We start from the raw sequence: 26,145 nt of genomic DNA on the forward strand, positions 1-26,145 counted from the left end.
CCTCTGCAGTGCTGGTTCGATCCCCGGCTGCTCCCCGGCCACCGGAGGAGGGTCCCACATGGCGCGCAGACCTCTCCTGCCACCCACTGCTCCCCTCAGCAGTGTACTTGGGTCCTTCTGCCTGCTCTGCTCCCTGCTCTGGCTCTGGTGAATCCTCTCACCCTCTCGCGCTTCTGACTGTACCCAGTGCTTGTATAAATAAATAAATAATAAATCTTAAAAAAAAAATTGAACAGGTGTGTGAATCTCATGAAAATTTAAAAAAAAATAAAAAATAAAAAAATAAAAATGTGAAAGAAAAAACTAAAGGAATGCTATTATGCCATGCAACAGTTTATGTTACAATGGCCATCACATAGTAATACAATGTATCAAAGCAATATGTTATACCCTTAAACTGACACAATGTTATTGATTATATTTCAATTAAAAAAAAAAGATGGCAGGTGACTTGGAGTATCCTCAATTGAGACAGCTCAACACTCTTATGTATTTATTTCATCTGTTGTTTTTGCAAGTTGCTTTTTCCTTTTAAAAAAAGTTTGAAGGAAGGGCCTCCCCTGGTGGCGCAGGGGTTGAGCGCTGGGTTGCCAGGCTGCCCGCAGCCTCTGCAGGGCCGGTTCATTCCCCAGCCGCCATACAGGGTCCCACAAAAAAAAAAAAAAAGTTTGAAGAAAACATACATAATGTATTTACCATCTTAACCACGTTCAATGTCCAGTTCAGGAGCATCGAGCACATTCACATGTTGCACAGCCATTCCCACCCTCCATCCCTGGAATGTTTTCACCTTGCCCAACTGAAACTGTCCCCATAAAACACTAACTCCCTCCTTTATGGTTGTTTTATATATAACTAGTCAGACCATCTCAAGAGAGATGATCTCAGGAGGTCCCTCCTGCAGTGCTGGAGGCCTGGATTTTTCCAGCCACAAGTGTGTTCCTGATAGCATTTGGGCTAACATCTTTAAGAGTGCCGTGGTTGTCCATGAGCCCTTGGGTGACACTGAAGGTGCAGTGACTCAGAGAGGTTGGCACGTCCTGCATGGACAGTGTTTGGATGCAGATGAGCAGGAAAAATTTGGAAAAAAGCTAACAGTAGATGCCTGCAGCCCACTGCATCAAATCCCACTGCTGCTTTCTGAAGCAGACTCACTCGCAGTCCATTTTTCTCTATGACAAAGCAGACGTGAGAAGTCAAGTCGGGCTCCCTCCAGCTCTCAGGGGGCAGATCCACTGACATTGCTCCTGTCTTTTCTCCCGGCTACCCCGAGTTGCTGGGGGACCATTGTGACTGCGCTGTCCGGGGAAGGTATTTGAGTCACAGTGCGCAGGGCGGGACCACACTTGGATGCAGCCTTGGAAGGAACATGTGAGCATCCTCTGGGAGCCCAGGAAAAGAAGTCTGGAGGGTCTGGCCCATGCCAAGCACAGTTCCTAAGACTCATTAGCCCCATGGCATCCCTCGAGGTAGGCATGCCACCCTCGTCACTGATGAGGTAACTGAAGCTCATGGGAGCTTGGTTGCTTATTCCGGGGTAACCTGGCTAACCTCACCTGTCAGATTTCCCATAAGATATTTGGAGTCTCCACTCTCAATATTTTAATGGCAAGTGGCCCTCAAAAAGCATCAAACTTAGGCATTGAAAAAATGTAGTTTTGTTAAAACTTTTGATGCATGTTTTCTAAAGAGGGTAACATGGGCAAGTAGTTGTGAGCTGGTGTGGGAAGGGCTCCCGGCAGGAAGTGAGACTGAGTCAAAAATGCTGGTGACCAGCATTTATGAGGGGGCAGAGTAGAAGTTGGGGGAGACCAAGTGGGGAGAAACCCACTTGGCAGGGTGCTGAGAGCCCAGAGCTGAAGGTCAGAAAATTGAGTGGGAGGTGTGTAAACCTCAGAGAGTTTGAAGACAGGAAGAGACCCAGGAGACTAGTCAGGGCCCAGGACAACTGCAAAAGGCAGAAAGACAAGTGAGGAGAGGTGTGGCGTAGAGAGGATAGCAGTTAGGGTTGGGCAGAGGGACAGAAGTGGGTTCCCAGACACGGAAGGGAGAGCCATGACCTTGAGGATCCACAGAGGGCAAGGAGAGGGGGCTCCATTATCAGAATGCAGGGGTTAAATTCTGCCACTCTCCAGCTTGCTTGTTGCACTGACCACAGGGCCTTTGCACCTGCTGTTCCTTCTGCCTGAAATGCTATTCCCCCAAGTACCCAATGCTCTTTTCCCAACTTTTTTAGGTTTTTGCTCAACTACTATCTCATGATGCCTTCCACGACCCCACTATTTAAAACTGCAGCCCTCCCTCCCTAAGCCCCATCACTGTATTTTCTGTGACTTATTCTGTAATTTATGTTATAGTTATTCACTGTTGCTTGTCACCTCCAAGACCCATTAACTCACCAATGCAGGGCTCTTAGTAAGTTTTGTTAGTGATGGGCCCCCTCCACGGGCCTGGAACTGTGCCTCGCCACCTACTGTTTCTAACGCCAAGTGAATGATTATTTATGACTCTACTGTTCCCCAGGAACAGTTCGCACAGGGGCTGCCCCTGTTTCTTACGAGGTCTTAGGCGCAGGCTCAGTCCTCTGTTTCGGCCTCTCCGCAGGTGCTGCCCTGTCAGGGGCGGGCCACGGGCGCCCTCCTGCCCAGCCCGACGTTGGGAATGGACTTCCTCAAGGCCTCTCACTTCGCGTTGGGGCCCGACCCGCGACTGCACTTGGGTGCCATGTGCTCCACCTCGCACCGGGACTTCCCCAGCCACCCGGTGGCCGCCCGCAAGCTGCGAGGCCAGCCGCCGCGCTCGCCCCTCTTCCAACAGGACCGGTCCTGGGCGGGCGGGGAGCAGGTGTCCGAGGCGCATCGAGCATTCACGCCCCCAGGCGAGACCGGGCGGGAGCGGGAACCGGCGCCGGCGCTCGCGCAGGACAAGCAGATCAGCCACCTGCACATCCGCGCGGACGCGCGCGCCCGCACCAGCCTCCCCACCGTGCGCGCCGACTATGGCTGGGTGGAGCTGCCGCCGCGCGCCAGAGAGCGGATTCGCGGCGCGCGCCTCATCTTCGACCGCGACTCGGTGCCACCGGGCGACCCCGCCAAGCTGCGCATCCCGCTCACTACGTACCAGGAGTTCTTCCCGCCCCACGACTCCTGCCCACATCTTTGCACCCACCTCGGTGAGCGCGCGCCCGGGGCGGGGGGGGGGCGCTATGGGGGCTATAGCAAGTCTCAAGGCCTTTGGGGATACTTCGTCCTCCCCACCGCCCACTCCCCCACCCCCGCAGGTGGCAACTTCTACAGGCCATTCTGGTTGTCCTGGCTTAGGGAGGAGGTGGTACTGGCAGCGTGTGGATGGTGGTCAGGGATATTGTACATCCTACCACACCCAAGGACAACTCCCCACAACAAAGAATTCTCCAGTCCCAAATGCCCATAGTGCGGAGGCCAAGAAACCCTGGAATCTTTTTGAGCTTCCATTTCTGCAACCACAGAATGAAAATAGCTCCTGAATCGCTCCAGGATGCGGTGGGCAGAAGTCATGAATGCTGGTTTGGGGTCAGACAGATCTGCTAAGTAGCCCCAACCCAACCCTGCCATCTTAGTAATTAGCAGCAAGTGGACCTCTCTGGCCCCAGTTTCCTCATCTGTGAAATGGGCACAATCATAGGGTCCCACTTTAGAGGAGTTAGTGAAGCAGAAAGAGCCAAAGAACATGATGTGCATGTGATATAGTGAGTGGTGGAGAAAAGGTAGGTACCATCTGTGTGATTTTCCAGTTCTGCGGCTCCAGTGGCCGCTGGTGGACTTCATGGACAGAGTCCCTCCCACCTGGTCTCAGGGATAATCAGGCCTGGATGGGAGTTGAGTCCTGGTTCTGAAATTTTTGGGCTTTCTGGCAAGTTCTCACTTCTTCAATCCTCATTGAGACTGTAAAATAGTGGTGGTAGGGGGATAATACCAGCCCCCAGAGTGAGCTACCTGGTCCAAAACTCGGAAGCTGTTCTTGTTCCTGTTATTTCTACTGCTGGTGTTTTCCAGGCAGTCCCCAGGCAAGGCCAGTCAGGATACCCTCCCCTTCTTCAGGCAAAGAATCCCATTCCAGGGCCTCCCTGGTGGCGCAGAGGTTAAACTCTCAGTGCTATCAAGCTATTGCCAGCCACTGTGGCATGAGTTCATTGCCTGAGTTTGATCCCTGGCCAGGGAGCTACCCACATGGAGCAGCAGACCTCTCCTGTCTCCCCGCTGCTCCCCTCAGCAGTGTATTTCAGTGGATCCACCTGTTCTGCGCCCTACTCTGTCTCTAGTGAATCCTCACCCCCCACACCTCTGGCCTACACCCCAGCTCTTGTATGCATAAATAAATAAAATAAATCTTAAAAAAAAAAAAAAGAATCCCATCCCACTGGACCCGAGGCTGCAGGGAATCAATCCCTCTCTCCTTTTGACCATCCTCAGAGGGCCCAAATCCCCTCAAGTGGGACCAAAGGAAACAGGACAATGAGACCTCCTACCAAAGACAGTTCCAGGCTCTGCCAAGTGCACCTGCCTTGATGTGTAAGAGGGTAAATCAAGGCTGGGCTGGGAAGGGCAGTGATGGGGACTGGGTGGCCTTGCCTTCCCCACCCTTCTCCTCCCGCAGGCCTCCTCCAGTGTGAAGATGGGAGACGTCAGGAATGGCTCTGGGCCCATGTGTTCTGAGCAGAGGCAAGCCTATGGGCCTCAGGGTCTGCCCCCAGACAGGTACACAGGACCATATCCCTACACCAAGGCAAGTCAAAGGCTCCCACTTATCCGTGTGCCATCTAAGGTCCTAGGGCCATATTGCGCCTCACAGCTCCCCATCAGTCGCAGGCAAGGCCCACTGTTGTCCTCCCATCATCTTCACTCCACAGCTTGGCCCTTGGGAAGCCTGCCCCCCACCCTTTTCGTGGAAGACTCAAGAGCCCAGATCAGCTGCCTCCCCATATCTGTAGGTATGACAAGGCCCAGGCATCGGCCCGCATCCACCGTGTAAATATTCGGCCTGGGGACGGCCTTTTCCGTGGCCAGACCAGCAAGGACGAGCACTTCTACGCCCGGGAGCCAGGTGCGAGCCTGCTGCCTGCCCTACCCCTCACCTCCCGGGCAGGCTCCCAGAGCAGCTCAGAACCTACTCTACCATTGGCAGAGCCTTTCGTTGCTCACCGCGACCAGACTCCACAGTCGCACATCCTGGAAGGAAATGGGTGTCCCGGCCCAGGCAGCCTGGCCACGTTCATGCACTTCTTCTACGGCCAGGTCAGCAGCAAGCGAGAGCAAGTGGTGCCCCTCCACAGGGTAAAGGGCCTCGGGGCAGAGTGGGGCAAAGGCCCTGAAGTGGGAGTGAGCCTGACATTAATGCAAGGATCTCCTCCTGGCTCTCCTGCCGAGAACAGGTCCCTGAACCACTCACATTCCCAGGGGCTCTACCTGTACCATGAGACCAGAGCGAAAACTCCCAGGGTCCTCAGTTGGGGCCCCAGAGGGCGCCTAACCCTAACCCTAAGCCCTAGCGGGCCTCCTCCCTCCAACCTGGCCTCGGACATCCCGCACACGGGAACTTCTAAGATGCCACGTGGTCCTACAGCCACCACCCGCGACCAAGCCGCCCAGCCGCCACCAGCCTCACGAGACACTGCAGACTCACGTGGTCCTAGGCGAGTCGGCGCTGCTCAACCAGTTCTTCCAGACCTCAACCGGCAGGGATTACAGCCCCCCCAGGACACAACGGCTGGTCAAAGCTCCCAGCCTACACTTGCAGCGCAGCAACCTGCCCGAGGGCACCGGCGGTGAGCGCGACCCCACCCGCCCCAGAAGGCCCGGCCCCGCCCCGTCGGCCCGGCCCCGCCCACTGCCCTGCCTCTGTGGGTCCCACAGCATGGACGAAGACGTCCACTCCGCCCGTGCACAGCCTCGCTAGTGGTCATGGCTGCCCAGGCGCCGGGCCTTCCTCCAGGCTCCGCCTTCTGCGTGACTCCGCCCGCTGGCCGTCGTAGCCCCGCCCCTTCCACGCCCCTCGCCGGCCTCTAACCCCGCCTCCTCCCTCAGGCCCCGCCCACCAGCGCCCGCGCTGCAGGCCGGTCCCCACCCCGCCAACCTCGCTGCCTCTGGCTTCCTAGGCCCCACCCGGACTCCTCCTCATCCACCCTGCTCCGGGCTGGCCCACTCTTTGACACCCTGAACCCTTCTTTAGTCTCTGACACCCTTGCCCCGCACCCCGCGGCCCTGCTTCTCCTCCCTCAACCCTCCACTCAGCCATCCCCAACCCAAATCTCCAGAACCAGATTTTTTAACGATGAACCAGAAGATGCTGAAGCCACACAGAGCAGCTCCAGCCTCCATGACTGAGGAGATGCTACAGCGGGTGAGGGGGTGGGGACCTCCCTGACCAGGTAACCGCCAAAACACGGTAGAGTTATCTTAGGATGATCACATCACCTCACACTCGAACTTAGTCCACTCAGGGACACTGGGGTCACCATAGGCTCAGGGTCATGTCACCCCAGCCTCAAGAGCATCCCTCGCTTATTCCCAGGGTCATGTCAGGGTTAGTTAGGAACATCTTCATGTCACCGGCCACCATTATACCGGAGGTTGGCTCAGAGCACCCGCCATGACTCATTCCATTCTCATCTAGTTCAAGGGTCAGATGAGACTGGAGCCCCTCTTGTCCACCTCTCCAGGCTCCAGTTAACCAATCTTGTCTGAGCCTTTCCCTGCCCTTTCATGCTTCCGGGGTGGTGTGGGGACCATGGGTGCCAGGGTGAGCTCACCACGCTCCAGCCTTCTCTCTCCACCCTGATTCCACAGTGCAAATATAGCCACATAGAGCCCCCGCTGGGCAGACAGCATTTCTTCTCAACTCATCACAACGATGACTTTAACTTCAAATACCAGGGCCCAGCAGTGCTGAGAATGGACAACTCCCAGGAAAGCTACGTGCCACTGGGCACCTTTCGCCAGTGGGGCTGTAGGGCTAGGAAGGTAGACCCACAGGCCCCCCAGACCCCTTTCTACCCATGCCCTAGCCAGCAATAAACACTGCCTTGGCAAAATCGCTCCCCTCTCCATAAGTCAGCTATGAAGGTGGATGTTTGGAGGTGTGTGGTCTGTACAGGAGAGATGACGCCATCAAGAAGACCCTGAACAGACAATTCGGTGGACCCTGGAAGTCACCCCAATCTGGGCAGGGAAACTACACCAGCTTGCGCAGACTTGACAAAGCTGGTGTAGGGTGTTCAGGTATGTAGATGAGCTCTGGATGCTGTGGAGAGGATGGAGTGGCCAGGAGTTGAGCATACAGGCTTCTGGGGCCAAATGGACAGAGTGCACATCCTGACTCCTCCACATCCTGGGTGATAGTCTAGGACCAGTCATTTACTCTTCTGAGGTTCAGATACCTTGTCTGTAAAATGGAGATAAATAGTAGCTTTCTTATGTTGTTATAAATGAGAAATGTACACACTTGTCAATGTGTATATGGCTGGCACGTCTAGGAGGGAGAGCTTCCTTCCTGAGGATGATGAGGAAGCGGGAGGAAGATGAAGATGTGGGACGGCACTTTCATGGAGAGACTGTAAGACTTGGAGGGAGGGTGGAGGGGTGGGCACCTGAGAATAGCTCAGCAAGTCCCTCCATTGTGGGTGGACACTGGGACTGAATGGTCCTCTGGCTGATTGGGCTTCTGGTCTCCAAGCCAGAGCTGGGTCCAGAAGCAAACTGATGAAATTAATCAGGACATGATGCAGCCCAAATGGGTAGGTTTAAAACCAGGGACAAAATGAAAAGAGCAAAAAAGGAGAAGGATGGGGTGGGGCTCTAATGTCAGTGAGTGACAGAGCTGAGCAAGCAGGTCAATAACTGGTACCTTGGACAGCGGCCCCCCCACCCCACCCCCACCCCCCGCCTTGAAGGTTTGGCATCTAAGAAGCCAACTTAACCTGAGATAAGACGAATCTTGGTGGCCATGTGTTGGCAGCCTGCTGCCCTAAAGGGAGCTGGAATTCTCTGAGAGCACCTGTTTACTCTGCACATGGAGTTCCAGGAGGTTAGAAGTTCTGCAAACAGAACTTCCCAGAATTGACTCCTGTTCTCTGAGGACATTCTGGTTTGTGCACATGTTCCCTACTAACTAGAAAAACTTGTTCCAGCAGTAACTTATTAATTTGTATACACATAAACACAACTGCATGCTATTTTCTTGTTCCTTTGTTCATATCTTTAATAAAAGCCTGAGCTGGGACAGTGAAACACAGAGCTGCTCTCGATGGCTCTCTCCCCAGTCTCCCCATTCCAAATTCATTTAACAAAAACTCTGAGTCTTTGTTAATAGCTGAGAGCTTCATCAGCTGTCCACAGCAGCCATGCCTGAGACTTGCCTCTGTAGATTGTTAAAAATTCAGTTTTAAGGAATTTGCACCACTTCCAAACCTTGTAGTGAGACCTTCAAAGACTAAGGCCATCAATCCAAAGAGTCACTAAGAGCCTAACCTGAAGCCTGGACAGAGGCCCTTTCCCTGGGGCAGTAAAGGACAGAAAAGGCTAGGGTTTAGCTTTGGGTTCTATTGGAACAAGGTGGCCCTTAGCTACACTCATTGGGTCCACATTGACCATTAGAGGATCCACTAGCTGTGGACATCTCTTCTGCATGGTTCCACCAGTGACATGCATGACACACTTCTAAATGACCTCATGATAAAGCCCAAATCCTTTTTGATAATTCTTTATTGTCAAGACCCATGGATTGTTGGATGTGTACCATTATCCATAACTTCAAATCACTGTATGCCAGTAGCACACTCCCCTCTCCTACTGAGTTGTGACAACCAAAATATCTCCAGACACTGTCAATATTTCCTGCAGGGAATTTTTGCCCCTGATTGAGAAATCACTGCAATATACCCTCTTAAAAGGATTTCCAGGACGAAATCATGGTCTTCTGATGAAAATGTCTGCCTGTTGACTAGACTAGATCAAAAAGGCTTTCACTTATTGCATTGCCTACCAGACAGCTCAGAACAGTTTACTTTGGTGTTCAGTTCCATGGGGTACCTGTGGCAGAATCATTTATGCTCCTTCCTGGTTCCAGGAATGGCTTAAAGCAACCCAGATACCAGCGCAGAAACAATGGGTAGGAGTTACAAGGAGGCAGATTTCAGCACAGCCTGAAGCATCTTACAATATAACTGACCAGCCCTGCAGTGAGTTGCTAGGAAAGAAGAGAAATGAGAAACTTTATGAGAAATTTTAATCAGTATGAAATGACACTGTGTTATGCTGATTCTGGCTGTATTTGGTATATTTGTATCTATTCCTCCTATATCTCACCCCCTAAAAAAATAGTATATTTGAACCACAAAAAAATGTGTATGACATAAGATGAGTAAAATGGGATTGAACATGGGAAAACAGATTAATTTTTGAAGCAAAATGCTATGTCAATGCTAAGCGTCACTGGGCAGCAGAATTCAGACTTGCCACTTGTCTTTCTGCCCTTGGGGAGGGTGATGTCATGCTTTGCCCCTCCCTTTATTCACAAACTGGGCATGGCAATACTTCTTCCCTCATAGAGTGGTTACAGGGATTATATAAACATATATAACATGTGTAAGGGGTCATTAGGGTCTAGTAGATGGCTGCAGTTCAATGACTAGGACCTAAATTTTGTTATTCTTAGGTAATTTTTGTTCCAAGTGACAGAAATCCAGCTCTATTGAGGTCTTGAAACAAACACTCTGGAATTAGGTGTTCCAGGCTTGCCGGTTCATCATCAGGACTCAGTCTCCCTCCAGGTGGTGGTAAAGTAGAATTCTGGTAGCCCAAATCCTTTTGATTCAAGCCCCAAGGGAAGAAGAGGGTCTTGCTCACAACTTCTCATATTGGAATTTAAGGAACACTCTGATCGGCCCATTTAACCCATGCCCAGTATGAAGCAGTAACTGTGCCCAGAGGAATGGAGGACTGTGATTGGATGGTTCAGCCCACTAGCCCTCCCCTGGGTGATTTCAATCTCCAAACCTCAACAATATCTTTCAGTCTGGAGCTCAGCCATGCAGGGAGTCTGTCTCCTAGCAACAGACAAGTGCTTGCCCATGCTCTTAACCTCTGTCTTGCTAAGATTACAATCCAGAGGATGGAAAGGCTCAGCTAATAGGCCCTTCCCAAAGAGGGTAACTGTTATTTATGAACAAGAAGTGTTCAGTGTTAGAGTGACCAAATGCCCCCCAGTTCTCTGATAATCCCAATCTTATCTCCCACTTCATTATTAGCTTCCTTTTATAGCTTGGGGCAGAGAGTTCAGCTCTGGCAGTCTGACAGAATCCAGCAGATGCTGGTTTTTGCTTTAGGAAGAGCACATAGAGGAGGCTCATGTCTGTTGAGAAGACCTTGCTGAAGACTTCATGAAGGCTCCCACATCCTGTTTCAACATCCTGATATTTTCCCCAAAACCCCACATGTCATGGTCTCAGAAGACATGTGATTAGAGTCTCAAGAGAAAACAGACAATTCTTTAGTCAGCCTTTTTTCTTCCACATAACAGATTTCTAGTTTCCAGAGGAGGGCTCTTCTGCAGTGCTGCCACATGCATCCTGGCAGGTTGTGCACCACACAAATCTTGGGAACCCTGTTCACGGATATGATAGACAATGATGGTGACTGGTCCTCCAGCTCACTTTTGTTCAGTGAACTTCACATTTAAAGTTATTTCCTTCAGGGCCTCCCCGGTGGCACAGCGGTTGAGCACTGGGTTGTGAAGCTGCCCACAGGCTCTGCAGCGCCGGTTCGATCCCCGGCTGCTCCCCAGCCACCGGAGGAGGGTCCCATATGGCGCACAGACCTCTCCTGCCACCCGCTGCTCCCCTCAGCAGTGTACTTCGGTCCTTCTGCCTGTTCTGCTCCCCGCTCTGGCTCTGGTGAATTCTCTCATCCTCCCGCGCTTCTGACTGTACTCAGTGCTTGTATAAAAATAAATAAATAAATAAATAAATCTTTAAAAAAAATAGTTATTTCCTTCAATGGTCTTCCCTTTCCAGGCACTGATTTCTAAATTAGTCAAGACTGTGATGGATGCAAGGGACATACATCCACAAAAAATAGCCTGAAATTTGTTGGTTCATGGTACTGGAAAGAATGAGGGCTCTGGCTTCAGGTATGGGTATATCCAGGAGCTCAATCAATGTAGCCAGAGCTGAATTTCTGACTCTCACATTTATATCTTGGTATAGACTGACTTAAGTCTATAGACTTTATCCAGACAACGGGGGAAGGTGACTGCAGGCAGACTGAAGCCCTATATACAGCTATTGATCCCAGTGGATGAGATTCTTCAACATCATGTTCTTACTACAGACTAATGATTGTGGCCAGGGAATGGGGTTCTCTGGTAAGTTTAGATTGCTTGGTACTGGGGACTGTGTTAGACACTGGACTATCTGGAATGGAATCCACAAAGGGAAAGTAAGGTGCTGGTAGAGGATCTGAGCAGACAGAAACAACAGCTGCCACTACAAGTGTTATTTGTAATGGGATCATCCAGAAGGTGGCAGGATGAGGAACCAGAGACATAATCCAATTGTGGTCTCAAATCTCTCAGATATGTTGTGGGCCACAGAAAAACGAAAAGCAGTTCTCAGGCCATAAGTCCAACAGAGATCTGGAAGGTTCAGGAAGGAAGAGAAGAGACTCCTGGAAGCCTGATTTTCTCAAGGCTGTACTCAAGGGTAGGTGCGATCAAAACTCACCAGCCAAATACTCTCAGAAACGCGTTTCTAGAATGTATTTTTTAAAAGACTTTTTAGCTTGTTCTGGCAAGAAAGGCCACATACTGGGGAGCCACAGAGCATCCCTGTAAGTGAGAACTGGGGGCAGAAGGGCATCTTTAGGATTCAGATTCATGCGAAGTAGTTTTAAGGAGAGGTGAAGTGAGGAAAGCAATTCTAGGTTGCTGCTGTCAGGAAGCAGGGAGCAGATTGGTGACTGGGTATTTGGGTGATTTTTTTCTCTCAGGTGGGAAGATGGAAGTGGAGCTGTCATCGGCAAGAAGTGGCAGTCATTTCTGTTAGTTGAGAGGGGGCCGTGTACTCCCCTCTGTGACTGCAGAATGTCCTTGTCTCTATCTTGGCGCAGACACAGTCACAGTGGCCTTGTCTGATCATTGTTTGTATTCGGTGACTGTTGTTTATGTTGTGAAGAACATCACAGCCCAGCTGCCAGCTGCTGGGATTGTTTTCACTCCCTCTTCCAGGCATCTGTGTCTCCAGGTAAAGTTTACCCAGAGCCCTTCCAGGCTCGCCCAGCTTCTCCAGAGCTCACCACCCCCAGCATCGGTCACAGGGCGCCTCCCAGGGACAGCAGAGAGTGACCCGCCGCTGGGCGGGCGGAGGAAGGCGCTCCAGGACAGCACCCCAACTCTCTTCCTTAGGGGGTCGTGAAGGGGCAGGTAAAGCAAAGATGAGCAAGTCTGGAAATCGCAGCTTATGATCAGTGCGGGTCTGAGAGAGATGGGGTGTCTGGGGACAAAAGTGGAATTGGAGCCGGGCGGGAGGCAGAGACGGGGCCGGACGCGCGGGACAGAGATGGAGGCGCCGCGGCGGAGCGCGGGCCGCGAGCCAGAGCCCGGGCTGGGGGCGGCGGGGCCGGACGCCGCGGAGGGAGACGCCGCGGCCGGGGCCGACGGCGCGGGCCGGGCCGGGCCGGGCCGGGCCGGGCCGGGCCGGCGACGGGCAGCGGGAGGCGGGGCGCGGCGGGCGCGCGGGAGACAAAGGCGCGGCGGCGCGGGCGGCCGGGCCGGGACAAAGGCCGGCCGGGGGGCGGGGGCAGCGATGGCGACGGCCGCGGCGGGCCGGGCGAACTACAAGTCCCAGCAGCTCCCGCTGCGGCCCTCGGCCGGCCCCTCTCGCTCCCGGGAGCGCCTGGCGGGGCCCTGGGCCGAGGGGCCGCCGGCGGGGCTGGCGGGCGGGGGGCTTCCTGAGGGCCCGGGGGCGCCGGCGGCCGGCGCGGGCGCGGCGGGCCGGGCAGGGGCGAGGGGCGCCGGGTGAGTGTCCCCGCGAGCGGGCCGGGCGGGCGGGGGCCGGGGCGGGGCCGGGCGGGGGGCCCCGCGCGGGGCGCGGCCCGGGGCGACCTCTGTGCGCCCCCGCCCCGCGCGACGCCGGCCCCGGCCCGGGAGCTGCCTCCGGGCGCCACGGAGGGCGGCGCGGCCTCGGGCCTAGCGCGCCCGTTCCGCCGCCGCGTCCCCAGGGGAGGGCCCGGCGGGAGCTGGATGCCTCTGCTGGGGAGACGAGGGGGCACCCGCAGCTGTGAGGTTGGGGGTTCAGAAGGCTCCTCCCCTGGAGGTGAGCCAGACTCCCCTCCCCCCAGGGCCCCAGGAGGGCCCCCAGGCTTTGTTCTCCCCACCCTCCAGCCTGGAGTCTGGACTTCGGGAGGCCTTCTTCTGGAAGGGGACCCCCAGGTTGTCTGTCCGCCCCCCCAGTCCCCCAGTTATTGTTCTCTTCACACTCAGGTCTTGGGATTCTGCAAGTCCAGGAGTCCACCTGCTCCAGGAACTCAGGAAAGACCCTCCCCCCCAAAAAGATGGGAATTCTGGAGGCAATTTAAGTCTCCCTGCCCTTCAGGAATTTAGGAGCAGGCATTGTTCCCCACACCTCCAAATCTGGGGTCTGGGTTGAAGAGGTGATCTGGGACCTCGGCCCACTCCCTGCTATGGGGTTATGGCTCAGGATGCTCCTCCCCAGAAGGGGCCCCAGAGGTTCCCTTGTCTTCCCCGGAAAAGATCTATTTGTCATTCCCCACACGCAGTGTCCAGCCCTGGGGTGGGTGGCCCAAGGCATGGCCTCCCCATCAGGTAATCCTGAGCGCCTCCTGCTTCCCAAAGGCCTCCCAGCTACTGTTTCTCCAGCCCTCTCCTGGCCTCCCACCATGGGGCTGGAACTCAGGATCTTCCCTCCAGGAGGGAACAGAAGCATCCGACACCTATCCTCATACCTCAGCCATGGGCTCAGTGGCGCAGGAGTCTCCCTTCTGAGGAGATGGTCCAGGGGTGCCCAGTAACCCAGCAGGGTCCCTGGGTATTATTTTCACCCACTCTCAGTCAGGGGTAAAAATTCAGGATCTTCTGTCCTTGGTGAAACAGACATAATGGTGCTCGTCGCCACCCTCCTGGCTATGGAGGCCATGGGTCTCCCTGCACCCCCTCACCACCGGCCCCCACAAATTATTTCCCCACCCTTCCTCTCTAGCTTTAAGAACTGGCATTTGGGAACACAGATGTTAAAACAGTTATTCCAACCCATGAACTGTGCGCTCTGGCATTTGGGCCGTCTCTTCCCCAGGAAGCAAGCCAGGGGACTGTCTCTGCTCCACAGGACCCCTGTTTCCCACAGAGGAGGAGCCCAGCATGGAAAAAGGGGCAGAACCATGGAGTTGGGTACTGGAGACTTCTAGTGCTGGGTCCCCTGACTTCCATCCAGGTGTGGGGCTGAGAAGGGAGGGTCTCCCCATGTCCCACCAGGGCCCCTCTTCTCCCTGCCCTGGCTGGGGTGACTCAGAAGTCTCTTCGTGTGTTCCAAGACAAATAAAGGGTCCACATGCGTGTTCAAGGGTGGGTTCTGGCACATGGTCTGGCCTCCTCTCCCACCCCTGCCTAGATTCCCTTTGGTCCCCAGAACCTACCTGCACCTACTCTCTGTCCTCACCTTGCAGATCCTGCCCCGGAAGCAGCTGGCACTTCCACACCCGGGATGCGGCGCTCAGTCCTGGTAAGAAACCCAGGCCACAAAGGCCTGAGGCCCACCTATGAAGAACTTGACTCTGACTCAGAAGACCTGGACCCCAATCGTGAAGAGGTGGACCCAGTTTCTGAAGATCTAGAGCCTGAGCAAGAAGACCTCAACACTGTCTCTGAAGATGTGGACCCCAGTTATGAAGATCTGGATCCTGTTTCTGAGGATCTGGACCCAGATGCAGGAGCTCCAGGCTCCATCTCGGGGACCCGTGACTCGGATCCCCAAGATCTCGACCCCATGTCATCGAGTTTTGACCTAGATCCAGATGTCATCGGTCCTGTCCCCCTGGTTCTCGACCCCAACAGTGACACCCTCAGCCCCGACACTGCCCCAGATCTGGACCCCCTCTCATCTGATCTCACTGCCACCCCTGAGGTCCTGGCCACCAGCCCCCCCGTGCTTCCTGCTCCCGCCAGCCCTCCCCGACCCTTCTCCTGCCCTGATTGTGGGCGCGCTTTCCGCCGCAGCTCGGGGCTGAGCCAGCACCGACGCACCCACAGCGGCGAGAAGCCATACCGCTGCCCCGATTGCGGCAAGTCCTTCAGCCACGGGGCCACGCTGGCCCAGCACCGCGGCATCCACACAGGTGCGCGACCCTATCAGTGCGCGGCCTGTGGCAAGGCCTTCGGCTGGCGCTCCACACTGCTGAAGCACCGCAGCAGCCACAGCGGCGAGAAGCCGCACCACTGCCCGGTGTGCGGCAAGGCCTTTGGGCATGGCTCCCTGTTGGCGCAGCATCTGCGCACGCATGGCGGCCCACGGCCACACAAGTGCCCGGTGTGCGCCAAGGGCTTTGGGCAGGGCTCAGCGCTGCTGAAGCATCTGCGCACACACACCGGTGAGCGACCCTACCCGTGCCCACAGTGCGGTAAGGCCTTCGGGCAGAGCTCGGCGCTGCTGCAGCACCAGCGCACACACACTGCGGAGCGCCCCTACCGCTGCCCCCACTGCGGCAAGGCCTTCGGCCAGAGCTCCAACTTACAGCACCACCTGCGCATCCACACTGGCGAGCGACCTTACGCCTGCCCCCACTGCTCTAAGGCCTTTGGGCAGAGCTCAGCGCTGCTGCAGCACCTGCATGTGCATTCCGGGGAGCGCCCCTATCGCTGCCAGCTGTGTGGCAAGGCCTTCGGCCAAGCCTCCAGCCTCACCAAGCACAAGCGGGTGCATGAAGGTGCAGCTGCTGCTGCGGCTGCAGCCGCTGCAGCTGCAGCCGGCCTGGGCCTCAGCCCTGCCTCAATGCTGAGGCCAGGGCAGGTCTCCCTCCTGGGTCCTGATGCGACATCTGTGCTTGGCTCTGGCCTGGCCCGCAGCCCTGGCTCTAGCTCTGGCCTTGGTTCTGACCCCAGCTCTGTTCTGGGCTCCCACCCCAATGTCAGCCTCAAACCCACCCCTGGCTCTGGGTCTGCCCCTACCCCTCAGGCTCTCAAGTCCTCTGACCCTGTGCCTGGTGGTGATACCAGTCCTGACCTTGAGACCAGCCCAGTCCATGGATCTAGCCCCAGCCCTGATGCAAATCCTGTGCCCAGCCCGGACCCCAACCCTAAGTCCTGCCCTGACCCCGGTTCTCCCACCCATGACACTGTCAGACCAGCCCTCCCTACTGGCGAGAGTTCCGAGTGGGTGCAGCAGCAAGGGGCACTCCTAGGGCCTGATGGCTGAAGGGGACTCTGGCACCCGTGGGGGTCTGGGGAAGTTGTGTGTTGTGCAGTTAGTAAAATCTTCCCACTGCCTCCTGGTTCTGTGTTGTGGTTCACCTGTTTCTCTTTCTCCCTCAACGTACAGCCTGCGCCACTCATACACCTGGTACCTCAGTATCCTCACTTCCACTCGCAGGATGCCCTCCAGGCCTCCCCCTGCCCCAGGGTTCACACTGTTCCATCCTGGTAGTCATCACTCCCTGGTCCCCACTCCTAGCGGCCTCCTCAGGCATGACCACCGTAGTCAGGCAGCCTTCCCCGCAGGTGGTCTGAGCAGGATTCCTGGCCTTTGACTTTTCCATGTATGGTGAAATTCTGGCATCTTGACAGAGGAGCTGATAACGAGACCATATGGGTGCCCCTGTCTGTTCCCCTAACTTGCCCCTAGCTCTTCGAAGCCCACTAAGCATATCACTAGACAAAGGAGTTTGCTCATTATGCATTCAACAGATCTGTTGATTGCCATTGTTTAAGCAGAGCTCAAATTCAGAAATACCAAATTCAGAAATATTTTAAAAAGTAATTACAGGGTATTTTTAGTGCATTCTAGAAGCAGCATATAAGACATCTGATTTAAATGGCAGACAGTTTACCACAAGGGAGGATTTTATAATCACAATAACCACTTATTTAAAAATCAGTACTTCTTGCCCAATTTTGCACTATGCTGCTGCATTTTCTCATTTAATTCTCTGAACAGTTCCATAAGGCAGGTAACAGTGCTTCAGAAGACTCTTAAAATGTGCAAACTGAGGAGTTTGAAGGGATTCTTTGGAAGATGTAGAATGGTGGCTGGCAGCACCTGAATTGTCTGCCCTCCAGAGTCTGCAGCTCTTAGCCACAAGTCTCCAGAGCAGGAATGCACGAGGCCCTGGGGCCACTGAGAGATGAGCTGGGGATGGAGGGGGCAGACTGAAGAGCCTCAGTAGGCTGCAGCGGGGAGGTTCCTCCTCACACCAGCACAATGGGAAGTCACTGGCAGGTTCTGGCAAAGGCCTGATGGGAATCATGCTCTGAAGATGCTTCTGGCTGCTGGGTTGGAAGTGGGAGTTTAAGATCAGGGAGCTGTTTGCTTCAGCGATCCAGGCCTGGAATGTTGGACCACGGGTTCTGATCCTGCCTCAGTTCTTTTTCCCAGAGTGGGGGACAAGTGGTCCTATTTGGGATAGAATAGGAGATGAAATAGGATTTGGTGATAGTTCAGATGAGAGAGGCAGAACGGGAGAGAGCTGAGAGTAAGCCCCAGGTTTCTAGGAGGATGGAGTTGGGCGATGGATCAACACTGGCCACTGCGGAGGGTAAGGGGTCAAGTACCAGCCAAGGAAGTCAAGCGGTTGGCACCGGACGCGGGTATGACAGAGAGCCAGGAGGGAGCCAGCTCCACACTGGCACGCTCGGCCAGGCCAGCCCAGCCCGCCCAGCCCGCCGGCGGCGCTAGGACCTCGAGAGCGCCCTCCGCCCAGACGCCCCGCAGAGGCCGCATGCGCGCTGCTCCCGGGGGCGGGCTCGGCGCAGGGGCGGGAGCGGATCCGGTCACGTGCTCCAGAACGCTCTGGTCACGTGACAGGGGCCCTGTCAGCTGACGCCGCAAGGTTTGAAGAGGCACCGGGAGGGACTGAGGCCGCAGTGACAGCAGCGGGGGCTCGGACCCGGGGTGCCCTGCTGCGCGAGCCGGCGCCGGCGCTCGCGGCCCGGGCATGGCGGCCACCATGGGCCCGCACGGCTCAGGTGAGGGGACGCGCGGGCCCGCGGGTGGCTGGCCGGTAGCCCGCTTCTCCGCCTCGGGGCGATTTTCCTTCTTAAATTCCAGGGCTGATCGCTCAGCTTCGCCGTGGTGGCAATATGGGCAGGCGGCTCCTGGAAGCCGGGCGGCCCGTGGGTGTTAGTCCCTCCAGCCCCCGAGCGGCAGATTCCCGAATGCCCTTTCGAAGCCAGACCCTGCTCCGAGCTCCGGAGCTCAGGCAGCGGGCGGGCTGCCCGCTCCTTGGACTCCGGGCGGCGGGTTCTCAGGATTCCCATTCTGAGCCTAGGTTAGGATGGCAGCTTTTGCTGTCACCCAGACAGCGGGCACCAGCTTCGCCAACCCGCACGTGGAATTCCCAGGCTTGCAATCCAGGGGGAAATGCTCGACTTCTCTCGGCTCAAGAGGAGGGCCGGAGGGATTGCCTTCTTGAACCTCCACACCCAACGCAATTTCCGATCTCCAAACCCAGGGAAAGCTCAACTCTCCTGAGCTCCTGGGTGGGTGCCTAACCCCCAGTGTTGCCAGTCTCCCCCTCTCATGAGAGGATGTGGAGGAAGACCCTTGTGTTGCCTGAAAGGTGTCCCAGCTGGTAGAGTGTGAGTGGTTTAACTGTGACCCACCTAAGGAGTCAGGACTTGTCCTCTGGCTTCCATCCCGGTGTCTTGTAAACAACCACAACAGCATCCAGTTCCAAGGCTACAGCTCAAGAGGGAGCCTGCTCCTCCCTGCAGGACAGGTTCTGACAGTGTCCATACTCATCCTGGTGGCCTTGTCAGGCAGGATCTAGCCAGGCCTTGGAAAGGTTCTCCCAGTGGGGTTCTGGGCTGTTGTGGCCAGATATGACCCCAGCAGTTGCTAAACCGCAGATCTTCCTCTCAGGCGGCCTAGGGTTGAAGGTAACGAGAAGTGCTTTAAATAACTTCTGCTGAACAGTTATGGATGCAGGGGCCCAGCTGCTTTCTCAGTTAATTCTCAGAGAACTTTCAGAATCTCAGCCTTGGGAAGACTTTTCATTCTACTTTTCAGATGAAGAGATGGGACGGGACTTAGAGTTGCCAAAGTCTGTCCAGAAAGTGGTCCCCCGGTGTGGTCCCCCGGAGTTGATGTCCGTAATGAAAATGCCATGTTAGCATGTCAGCTAACAGTGTTATAACATCTGCTGGTGCTCCATGAGCCTTGCACGAGTGTGTTTTCTTATCACTGTTGTCCATCTCCCCTTCTCCAGGCCTGTGACTTGTGAGTGTCAGCAGGACAGACAGGTCATGCTAAGGGAGAGGGCTAGCATTGGAATGTTTGTCAAAAACAAGAACAAACTAGAACGTGGCTGGTTTGAATGACACTAGAATTAAGATGAGCCTGGAAGCCTTGAGAGCCCTGTAAGAAGCCAGTGGAAGCAATTCATTCTCCCCCACAAATCAACAACAGGAATAATAATGGAGTGTCCTGACATTCTTACCAGGAACCAGCCCCTTTGATAAATGCTGTACATGCAGCAAATCCTCAGCTTTCCAGTGAGAGATAGTTATTGCTGCATTTTGCTGAGGAGGAAGCTGAGTGCTCACCAGAGCTGGCAAACAGCAGAGAGAGGAATCCTCTCAGGCCCTGTAGACCCAGCCCCCAACTTGTAACCTCTGAGCACACTGTTGCAAATGCCCAGAAAATATTGCAGAGTTTTCCTTTTTCTTAAATCTCTTCGAGTTCTTTTTTTGGCTGGAGCATGGGGCCACAAGGTCAGGCCAGAAGCTGTCTTCCCTGTTGGCATATGCACCTGCCCGGGCTTGGACCCACTGCCCTCTTCCATGTCCACAGAGACGGAGCGTCTCCTGACCCCTAGTCCTGGGTACGGGACCCAGGAGGGGGCCTCCACGGCTCCGCTCACTCCACCGGAAGAGGAAGACCTCCGCCGCCGTCTCAAGTACTTCTTCATGAGTCCCTGTGACAAATTCCGGGCCAAGGGCCGCAAGCCCTTCAAGCTGATGCTGCAAGTGGTGAAGATCTTGGTGGTCACCGTGCAGGTGAGACCTGGGGATGCCAGGATGCCACCTGTGGCTGCCGATCATGAAGGAGAGTCTTGGAGTCAGCCTCAGCCTGGCCTGGGAGACCCTCGGGTTTGTGTGCAAGCAGCTCCTTTACCTCACAAATGCCCTCTGAGGCTCTGGAAACGACTCTTGTCCCTATTTTATAAATGAGGCAACTGAGGTTCAGCGAGGTTAAGGGACTTGTCAAAAACCAACCAGTGAACGAACATCGGAGCTGGCACATTGAACCCAGCAACCTGAGATACCTTGACTCTCAAGGAGAACTGACTAAGTGGCTAAACAGATAGTTCCCCTCCACCCCTGCCAGGCACTAAGCTATGGGGACCCTAAACCCTGCCCTAAAGGACTTCTGGTCTATTGCTGGGACTTTGGCACATTATCTAATTTCCCTTGGTAAAAGGGCCAGGGGTATTCTCCTGCAGGCCTGGGGCTAACACCTGTTCTGACACCTGGTGGTGCTGAGTAAGCACTAGCCACTGCAGCAGGTGCAGGAGCACTGCGGGGTAGGCGGGGATGTGTGCCACACAGGGCAGCCCCCCACCCCCTCCTTCCTCCGCGTGTGCATGCACTGAGGGAGGCTTCATTCCAGCAGTGCTGACGCCCCCGTCCCTCCTCCAGCTCATCCTGTTCGGGCTCAGCAACCAGCTGGTAGTCACTTTCGGGGAGGAGAACACCATTGCCTTCCGGCACCTCTTCCTGCTGGGCTACTCGGACGGGGCAGACGACACCTTGGCAGCCTACACTCGGGAGCAACTCTACCAGGCCATCTTCCACGCCGTGGACCAGGTGCAGTGGCCAGGGCAGGGGCAGGGGCACCCCTGAGGAGAGTGGTGGGACTGACGGGCCCTTCTCTTCTGCCCATAGTACCTGATGCTCCCTGACGTGTCCCTGGGCCGGTATGCATACGTGCAGGGTGGGGGCGGCCCCTGGGCCAACGGCTCGGCCCTGGCCCTCTGCCAGCACTACTACCAACATGGCCATGTGGACCCAGCTAACGACACCTTCGACATCGACCCGATGGTTGTTACTGGTGAGTGGACAGGGTGGAGCTCGCCTGCTGGGAGCCCCAGCTGCCGTGATTAAAAGCTCAGTTCTGCCTCTTGCTCCTCTGGAAGACGGGGGAGGGGGCAGTCACATAATCATGAATAACTCAGGGTATGCAATGTGCTTAGTGAAATGATTGCCATGCAGAAAGATCTGGGTATTATATTTTAATATCATTAACTCATTTGGGGGCCCCTGAGCTTTAGGCTCTGACATCCGTGTGGGAATTAGACAGGCTGGGACCTGCTCGGGGGAGACACGGGGAGCAAACAAGTGTGTAAGTCTAAAGGGAGAAATGAATCTGGGAGGGGCAGGGAGACCTCTGGGCCTTCGCCGCCCCCAGTGCTCCTTCCTTAATTTCCTGTCCTCAGACTGCATCCACGTGGACCCGCCAGAGAGGCTCCCTCTACCCCCCGGTGATCTCTCCCTCTCAGACAGCAGCGACAGCTACAGGAACCTCACACTCAAATTCCACAAGTACAGCAGTCCAGGGCGGGCACAGAGTGGCCACTTCCCCATGGGCTGGGGTGCGGGGAGCCGTGCTGATGGTGCGTGAGCACCTCCTCTGTCAGCTGCAGGGTCAGCGTGGGCAGCAGTCCTGGCACTCCAGGCGGGAAGGACGGCACAGCCCCTCACGCTCACCCTCACCCCCCAACAGGCTGATCAATGTCACCATCCACTTCCAGCTGAAGACCATCAACCTCCAGAGCCTGATCAACAACGAGACCCCAGACTGCTACACCTTCAGTGTCCTGGTGAGCGCGTGAGGGAGGGCCCGCCGTGGACCTGGCAGCAGCCACAAACAGGGCTGCCTCCTCCGGGCGGGGCCTGTCAGAGGGCATCTGCGGGTCCTGGGCTGAGGGCAGCACATGTGGTGGGGGACCGGGCCTGGTTATGGTTCTATGGATCTGGGAGCCCCCTTCTGTCCCACTGTACCCCTGCAGATCACGTTTGACAATAAGGCGCATAGTGGGCGTGTCCCCATCAGACTGGAGACCCAGGTCCACATCCAGGAGTGTAAGCACTACAAAGTCCTCAGGCACGGTGAGCCCCAGAGCCCAGCACAACAGCACTGACCAGGGACCCTGACCTGTCTAGGCATCCCCAAGCCCAGACCAGCCCAGGTCAGCCCAGATCACGGATTAGGGACCCTGGCTGACCACGGCTCCCCAAAGTACCAGACCAGTGCCCACCAATCTCCTTACTCACCCAGCTATCCCAGGAGTCCACTGACCAGCCCAAACCAGCCCCGCAATCCCTGGGGCCCACCCAGTCACCCATTCCTGGGCCTCTCCTGTCCCCCCTCCCCACAGGAGACAACAGCTTCCAGCTCCTGTTTGACATGGTGGTGATCCTCACCTGCACTTTGTCCTTCCTGCTGTGTGCCCGCTCGCTGCTCCGCGGCTTCCTGCTACAGAGTGTGAGCCCTGATCCCACAGCCTCCCAGCTCCCAAGGGCATGGGGGTGGGAGCTCCCATGAGGGTCTGCACCGGGGGCCCATCACCCTGCCTGCCTCCCACAGGAGTTTGTTAGATTCATGTGGCGGCACCAGGGACGTGTCATCAGCCTGTGGAAACGGCTAGAATTTGTCAACGGCTGGTACATCCTCCTGGTCACCAGCGATGTGCTCACCATCTCAGGCACCATCATAAAGATGGGCATCGAGCACAAGGTAGGTTCTGCCCACCTACACCCTGCCCTGCCCAGAGCCCCCGATCCTGCCTGTTTCCAGGTTCTGTTCTCACCGATGCCTGCCTGAGGACAGATTCCCTGGAGGAGTCTGGCCGGGGGGGTTAACCCTGCTCCCACCCCCAGAACCTGGCGAGTTATGACGTCTGCAGCATCCTCCTGGGCACCTCCACGCTGCTTGTCTGGGTCGGTGTGATCCGCTACTTGACCTTCTTCCATAAGTACAATGTAAGTCTCGTAGGCGCAGGCCAGGCCTTTTGGGTGGTGGCAAGGTGCTCCCCAACTCCCCCCGCCCCCAAGTAAGTTCATGCACACGCCACAGATGGCCCATTAGGAGCCTCTGCCCCGTGAATGTGCCTGTCGTGGATGACGCCTGTCGCCCCAGACCCCACCCATCCCAGGTGTCACTATACCTGGGCAGGGCTGAGTGAGCCTGCCCTTCACACCCACCCAGCTGCGTCCAGCCAAGGGTGCCCTCAGGTCCCCTCCACCCAACCCGGCCCCATCTAAGCCACCGCCATCTTCTGTGGTCACCCCGCTTGCCCTGGGCCTGACCTGTTTCACCCTCTCCTGCATGCCCACAACCATCCCTTGCGGGCCGGCCACACCGTCACCGTGAGCCCCCACCTGCCTGCAGATCCTCATCGCGACCCTGCGGGTGGCCCTGCCCAGCGTCATACGCTTCTGCTGCTGCGTGGCCGTTATCTACTTGGGCTACTGCTTCTGTGGCTGGATCGTGCTGGGGCCTTACCATGCGAAGGTAAGGTGGGGCGAGTGCTTGGGACCCACAGATGAGGGGTCCCTGGCTTTCTTCCCCGAGTCCCCTTCCTAAGCTGTGTGACACCTGTTGTGCATCTGCTGATACTGAGTGACCTGCCTTGACCCGATACCTTAGCAGCAGGTCTGCGGCAGCCCCATGCTCTGCCCCCCAACACCCGGCCCTGCTGTTGCCCCATGGCCTTGTCATTGTGCGGTGAACTCCAGGTGGCCCCGTTACATCTACCTGTTCTCTGTCCACTGTCCCCCGTGGCCTCCATGACTGCCCTATCCCAACCCCCAGCCATGTCCATGGCGCCCTCTGCCCCCACAAACCCTCTGGTTTGCTGTCTGGTGCCAGTTCCGCTCTCTGTCCATGGTGTCGGAGTGCCTGTTTTCACTCATCAACGGAGACGACATGTTCGTGACTTTCGCCGCGATGCAGGCGCAGCAGAGCCGCAGCTACCTTGTCTGGCTCTTCTCCCAGCTTTACCTCTACTCCTTCATCAGCCTGTTCATCTACATGGTGCTCAGCCTCTTCATCGCCCTCATCACGGGCGCCTACGACACCATCAAGGTCAGCGTGCAGCCCCCCACCCCCGGCCTCCATTCTCGTGGATCCCTCGAGTCGGCCATAGTGGGTCTTGGGCACACGCTGGGTAAGGAGATAAGCCCCCAGGGGAGACTACAAAGCCAGAGGAGAGGGTACTTCGGAATCGGGGGCCCCCCCCATATCCCTGGTAGGTTCCTGCCTCTGCTTTTGCCAACAGGAAAGCAAGTCACGGTAACTTGCCTAGAGACAGACTCAATCCAGCACTGTCTGTTTCTGGAAACCCCACTCCTGAGTGCAGTGTCTGGTGGTAGGGGCTGTTTGGGTCCTGGGAAAGGTAGTTATCCTGCAGGCTGTAGGGGTCAGGAGAGGATGGAGTCAGAGCAGAATGTAGAGGTGGCAGGTGGACAAGATTCTTGTAGCAAACGTGTCTGAGGACCTGTTGTGGGCCAAGCCCTGAGTTGGGTGCCAGGTATCTGGTTATCAGGCGTCTGTCCAAGGCTGGCGGGCAAGATGGCTAACGTGACTGGAAGTGTGAAGATGGCTGTGAGAGGTATGAGGGAAGTATGAAAGGTTACAGAGGGACCCCCCTCTAATCTAAAGGTATAGGGGTGAGTCCAGGAAAGTGTCTAGAGTGTGCTAATTCTAGACTCTAGTGATGGGACGATTTAAATTTTTATTTTAATGGAAATGAAATACAGTATCAAACACAAGTCCTCATTCACAGCACCCACACATCGAGTGCCAACAAGCCTCTGTGACTTCATTGGCTACCAGATTGGACAGCAAAGATACAAAACATTTCTGTCCTCTCAGAAAGTTCTAGATTGAAGAGAGGGAACCCACAGGGAATGAACATCTGAAGCAAACGCTTAGTAACCAGAAAGGGGATGATGCCTTGAGGAAGAGATGGGGGCTCCCCAAGCTTGGAAGGGGTTTTGCTGAAAACCAGAACATGAACTGGGCTGGGATGCAGACGTGGATACTGTCCCCGGGGCTGGAGGCGTCCAAACATCACATACACATATCAGCTTGAGCACAAGCCCAGACCTTGGCCCCCAACTCAGTAGGTTATCAGACATCCAGATTTTGTCTGTGGAGGCTGCAGACGGCGCAGAGGGCACCAGCTGACAAGATGTGTGGTGCGCATGCACTTAGGGGTCAGGAGAGATCTGTGGAAAGGAACCACGAGGAACAATAAATAGGAGGAACAATAAACAGGCGGAGGGCACAGCGGGTATAAAGGCCCAGAGGTGGGACCCTGCTGGTCAAGGAGGGACTGCGCGGAGATCCAGATCCAGGGGAGAGCAGCCCTCCAGGAACGTGGGAGTCAGCCACTCATGCAGGGCCCCGGCCTCTCCCCCCAGCACCCGGGCAGTGCCGGCGCAGAGAAGAGCGAGCTCCAGGCCTACATCGCGCAGTGCCACGACAGCCCCACGTCTGGCAAGTTCCGCAGGGGCAGCGGCTCAGCCTGCAGCCTGCTCTGCTGCTGTGGCAGGTTCGAGTCCGGATAGGGGGCTGGGGGAGGGGCGCCTGCGCGGGGGAGCTGACGGCGGCCGCCCGGGCTGACACTGACGCGCCTCCAGGGACTCCCCGGAGGACCGCTCGTTGCTGGTGAACTGACTCCGACCACGACGGCCACCGGACAGCAGCCCCGGACTGTGAGGAATCGTGCTTATTTATTTTTAAGAGTTTGCCCTAAAAGACCGGCTCCCTGCTGCGCCCTTTGAGGGCCCGGGCGGGCCGGGTCGGACACTGGGGTGGGTGTTCAATAAACGGGAAGATCAGCTCGTTCTCGTGTCCAGCGGGCGGGGCGTCCCTGCCGCGAG

General features: G+C 56.1%; 3 protein-coding genes across 11 annotated transcripts; all 3 read left to right on the forward strand.

The window, feature by feature from the left end:
* Positions 1 to 1,332: 1,332 nt before the first annotated feature.
* Positions 1,333 to 7,211, forward strand: TEX45 (testis expressed 45). 2 transcript variants are annotated; one of them, XM_037504800.2, is made up of 9 exons: positions 1,333 to 1,469; positions 2,605 to 3,172; positions 4,452 to 4,558; positions 4,636 to 4,736; positions 4,970 to 5,082; positions 5,164 to 5,273; positions 5,602 to 5,803; positions 6,293 to 6,378; positions 6,825 to 7,211. In XM_037504800.2, the coding sequence occupies exons 1-9, from the start codon at positions 1,455 to 1,457 to the stop codon at positions 7,050 to 7,052; spliced, it is 1,530 nt and encodes a 509-aa protein (XP_037360697.1). In that variant the 5' UTR covers positions 1,333 to 1,454; the 3' UTR covers positions 7,053 to 7,211. The 2 variants fall into 2 exon arrangements, with proteins under 2 accessions (XP_037360697.1, XP_054548951.1); XM_054692976.1 differs by having other exon boundaries at positions 4,636 to 4,700.
* Positions 7,212 to 12,160: 4,949 nt separating this feature from the next.
* ZNF358 (zinc finger protein 358) lies at positions 12,161 to 17,748 on the forward strand. 7 transcript variants are annotated; one of them, XM_037504802.2, is made up of 3 exons: positions 12,286 to 12,453; positions 14,342 to 14,479; positions 14,712 to 17,747. In XM_037504802.2, exons 2-3 carry the CDS (start codon positions 14,407 to 14,409, stop codon positions 16,454 to 16,456), a joined length of 1,818 nt encoding a protein of 605 aa, XP_037360699.1. In that variant the 5' UTR covers positions 12,286 to 12,453; positions 14,342 to 14,406; the 3' UTR covers positions 16,457 to 17,747. The 7 variants fall into 7 exon arrangements, with proteins under 7 accessions (XP_037360702.1, XP_037360699.1, XP_037360700.1 ...); XM_037504803.2 differs by having other exon boundaries at positions 14,375 to 14,479; XM_037504805.2 differs by lacking the exons at positions 12,286 to 12,453; positions 14,342 to 14,479 and adding an exon at positions 12,161 to 12,274.
* A 321-nt stretch (positions 17,749 to 18,069) lies between these two features.
* Positions 18,070 to 26,137, forward strand: MCOLN1 (mucolipin TRP cation channel 1). Of its 2 annotated transcripts, XM_037504817.2 has the most exons (14): positions 18,070 to 18,222; positions 20,048 to 20,253; positions 20,896 to 21,063; positions 21,142 to 21,307; positions 21,693 to 21,798; positions 21,980 to 22,076; positions 22,266 to 22,365; positions 22,635 to 22,741; positions 22,844 to 22,993; positions 23,137 to 23,238; positions 23,648 to 23,770; positions 24,128 to 24,343; positions 25,684 to 25,814; positions 25,903 to 26,137. In XM_037504817.2, the coding sequence occupies exons 1-14, from the start codon at positions 18,192 to 18,194 to the stop codon at positions 25,937 to 25,939; spliced, it is 1,740 nt and encodes a 579-aa protein (XP_037360714.1). In that variant the 5' UTR covers positions 18,070 to 18,191; the 3' UTR covers positions 25,940 to 26,137. The 2 variants fall into 2 exon arrangements, with proteins under 2 accessions (XP_037360714.1, XP_037360712.1); XM_037504815.2 differs by lacking the exon at positions 25,903 to 26,137 and having other exon boundaries at positions 18,178 to 18,222; positions 24,128 to 25,724.
* Positions 26,138 to 26,145: the final 8 nt, after the last annotated feature.

This window comes from Talpa occidentalis, unplaced genomic scaffold, assembly GCF_014898055.3.
Source record: "Talpa occidentalis isolate TD23 unplaced genomic scaffold, MPIMG_talOcc4v2.1 talOcc4.12, whole genome shotgun sequence".
NCBI classification, from domain to species: Eukaryota; Metazoa; Chordata; class Mammalia; order Eulipotyphla; family Talpidae; genus Talpa; species Talpa occidentalis.

What these genes read in the sequence shown, in the direction of transcription:
- ZNF358 (XM_037504801.2), top strand. Translation starts at nt 14,148, where the DNA reads ATGGTGCTCGTCGCCACCCTCCTGGCTATGGAGGCCATGGGTCTCCCT. An exon ending in GGGCAGAACCATGGAGTTGG is followed by an intron (nt 14,437 to 14,711) that starts GTACTGGAGACT and finishes CTCACCTTGCAG; the next exon opens with ATCCTGCCCCGGAAGCAGCT.
- MCOLN1 (XM_037504815.2), top strand. Translation starts at nt 18,192, where the DNA reads ATGGCGGCCACCATGGGCCCGCACGGCTCAG. An exon ending in GCTACACCTTCAGTGTCCTG is followed by an intron (nt 22,077 to 22,265) that starts GTGAGCGCGTGA and finishes GTACCCCTGCAG; the next exon opens with ATCACGTTTGACAATAAGGC. An exon ending in TGGGGCCTTACCATGCGAAG is followed by an intron (nt 23,771 to 24,127) that starts GTAAGGTGGGGC and finishes GTCTGGTGCCAG; the next exon opens with TTCCGCTCTCTGTCCATGGT.
- TEX45 (XM_037504800.2), top strand. An exon ending in ACATCTTTGCACCCACCTCG is followed by an intron (nt 3,173 to 4,451) that starts GTGAGCGCGCGC and finishes GACCATCCTCAG; the next exon opens with AGGGCCCAAATCCCCTCAAG. An exon ending in CAGGGTCTGCCCCCAGACAG is followed by an intron (nt 4,737 to 4,969) that starts GTACACAGGACC and finishes CCATATCTGTAG; the next exon opens with GTATGACAAGGCCCAGGCAT.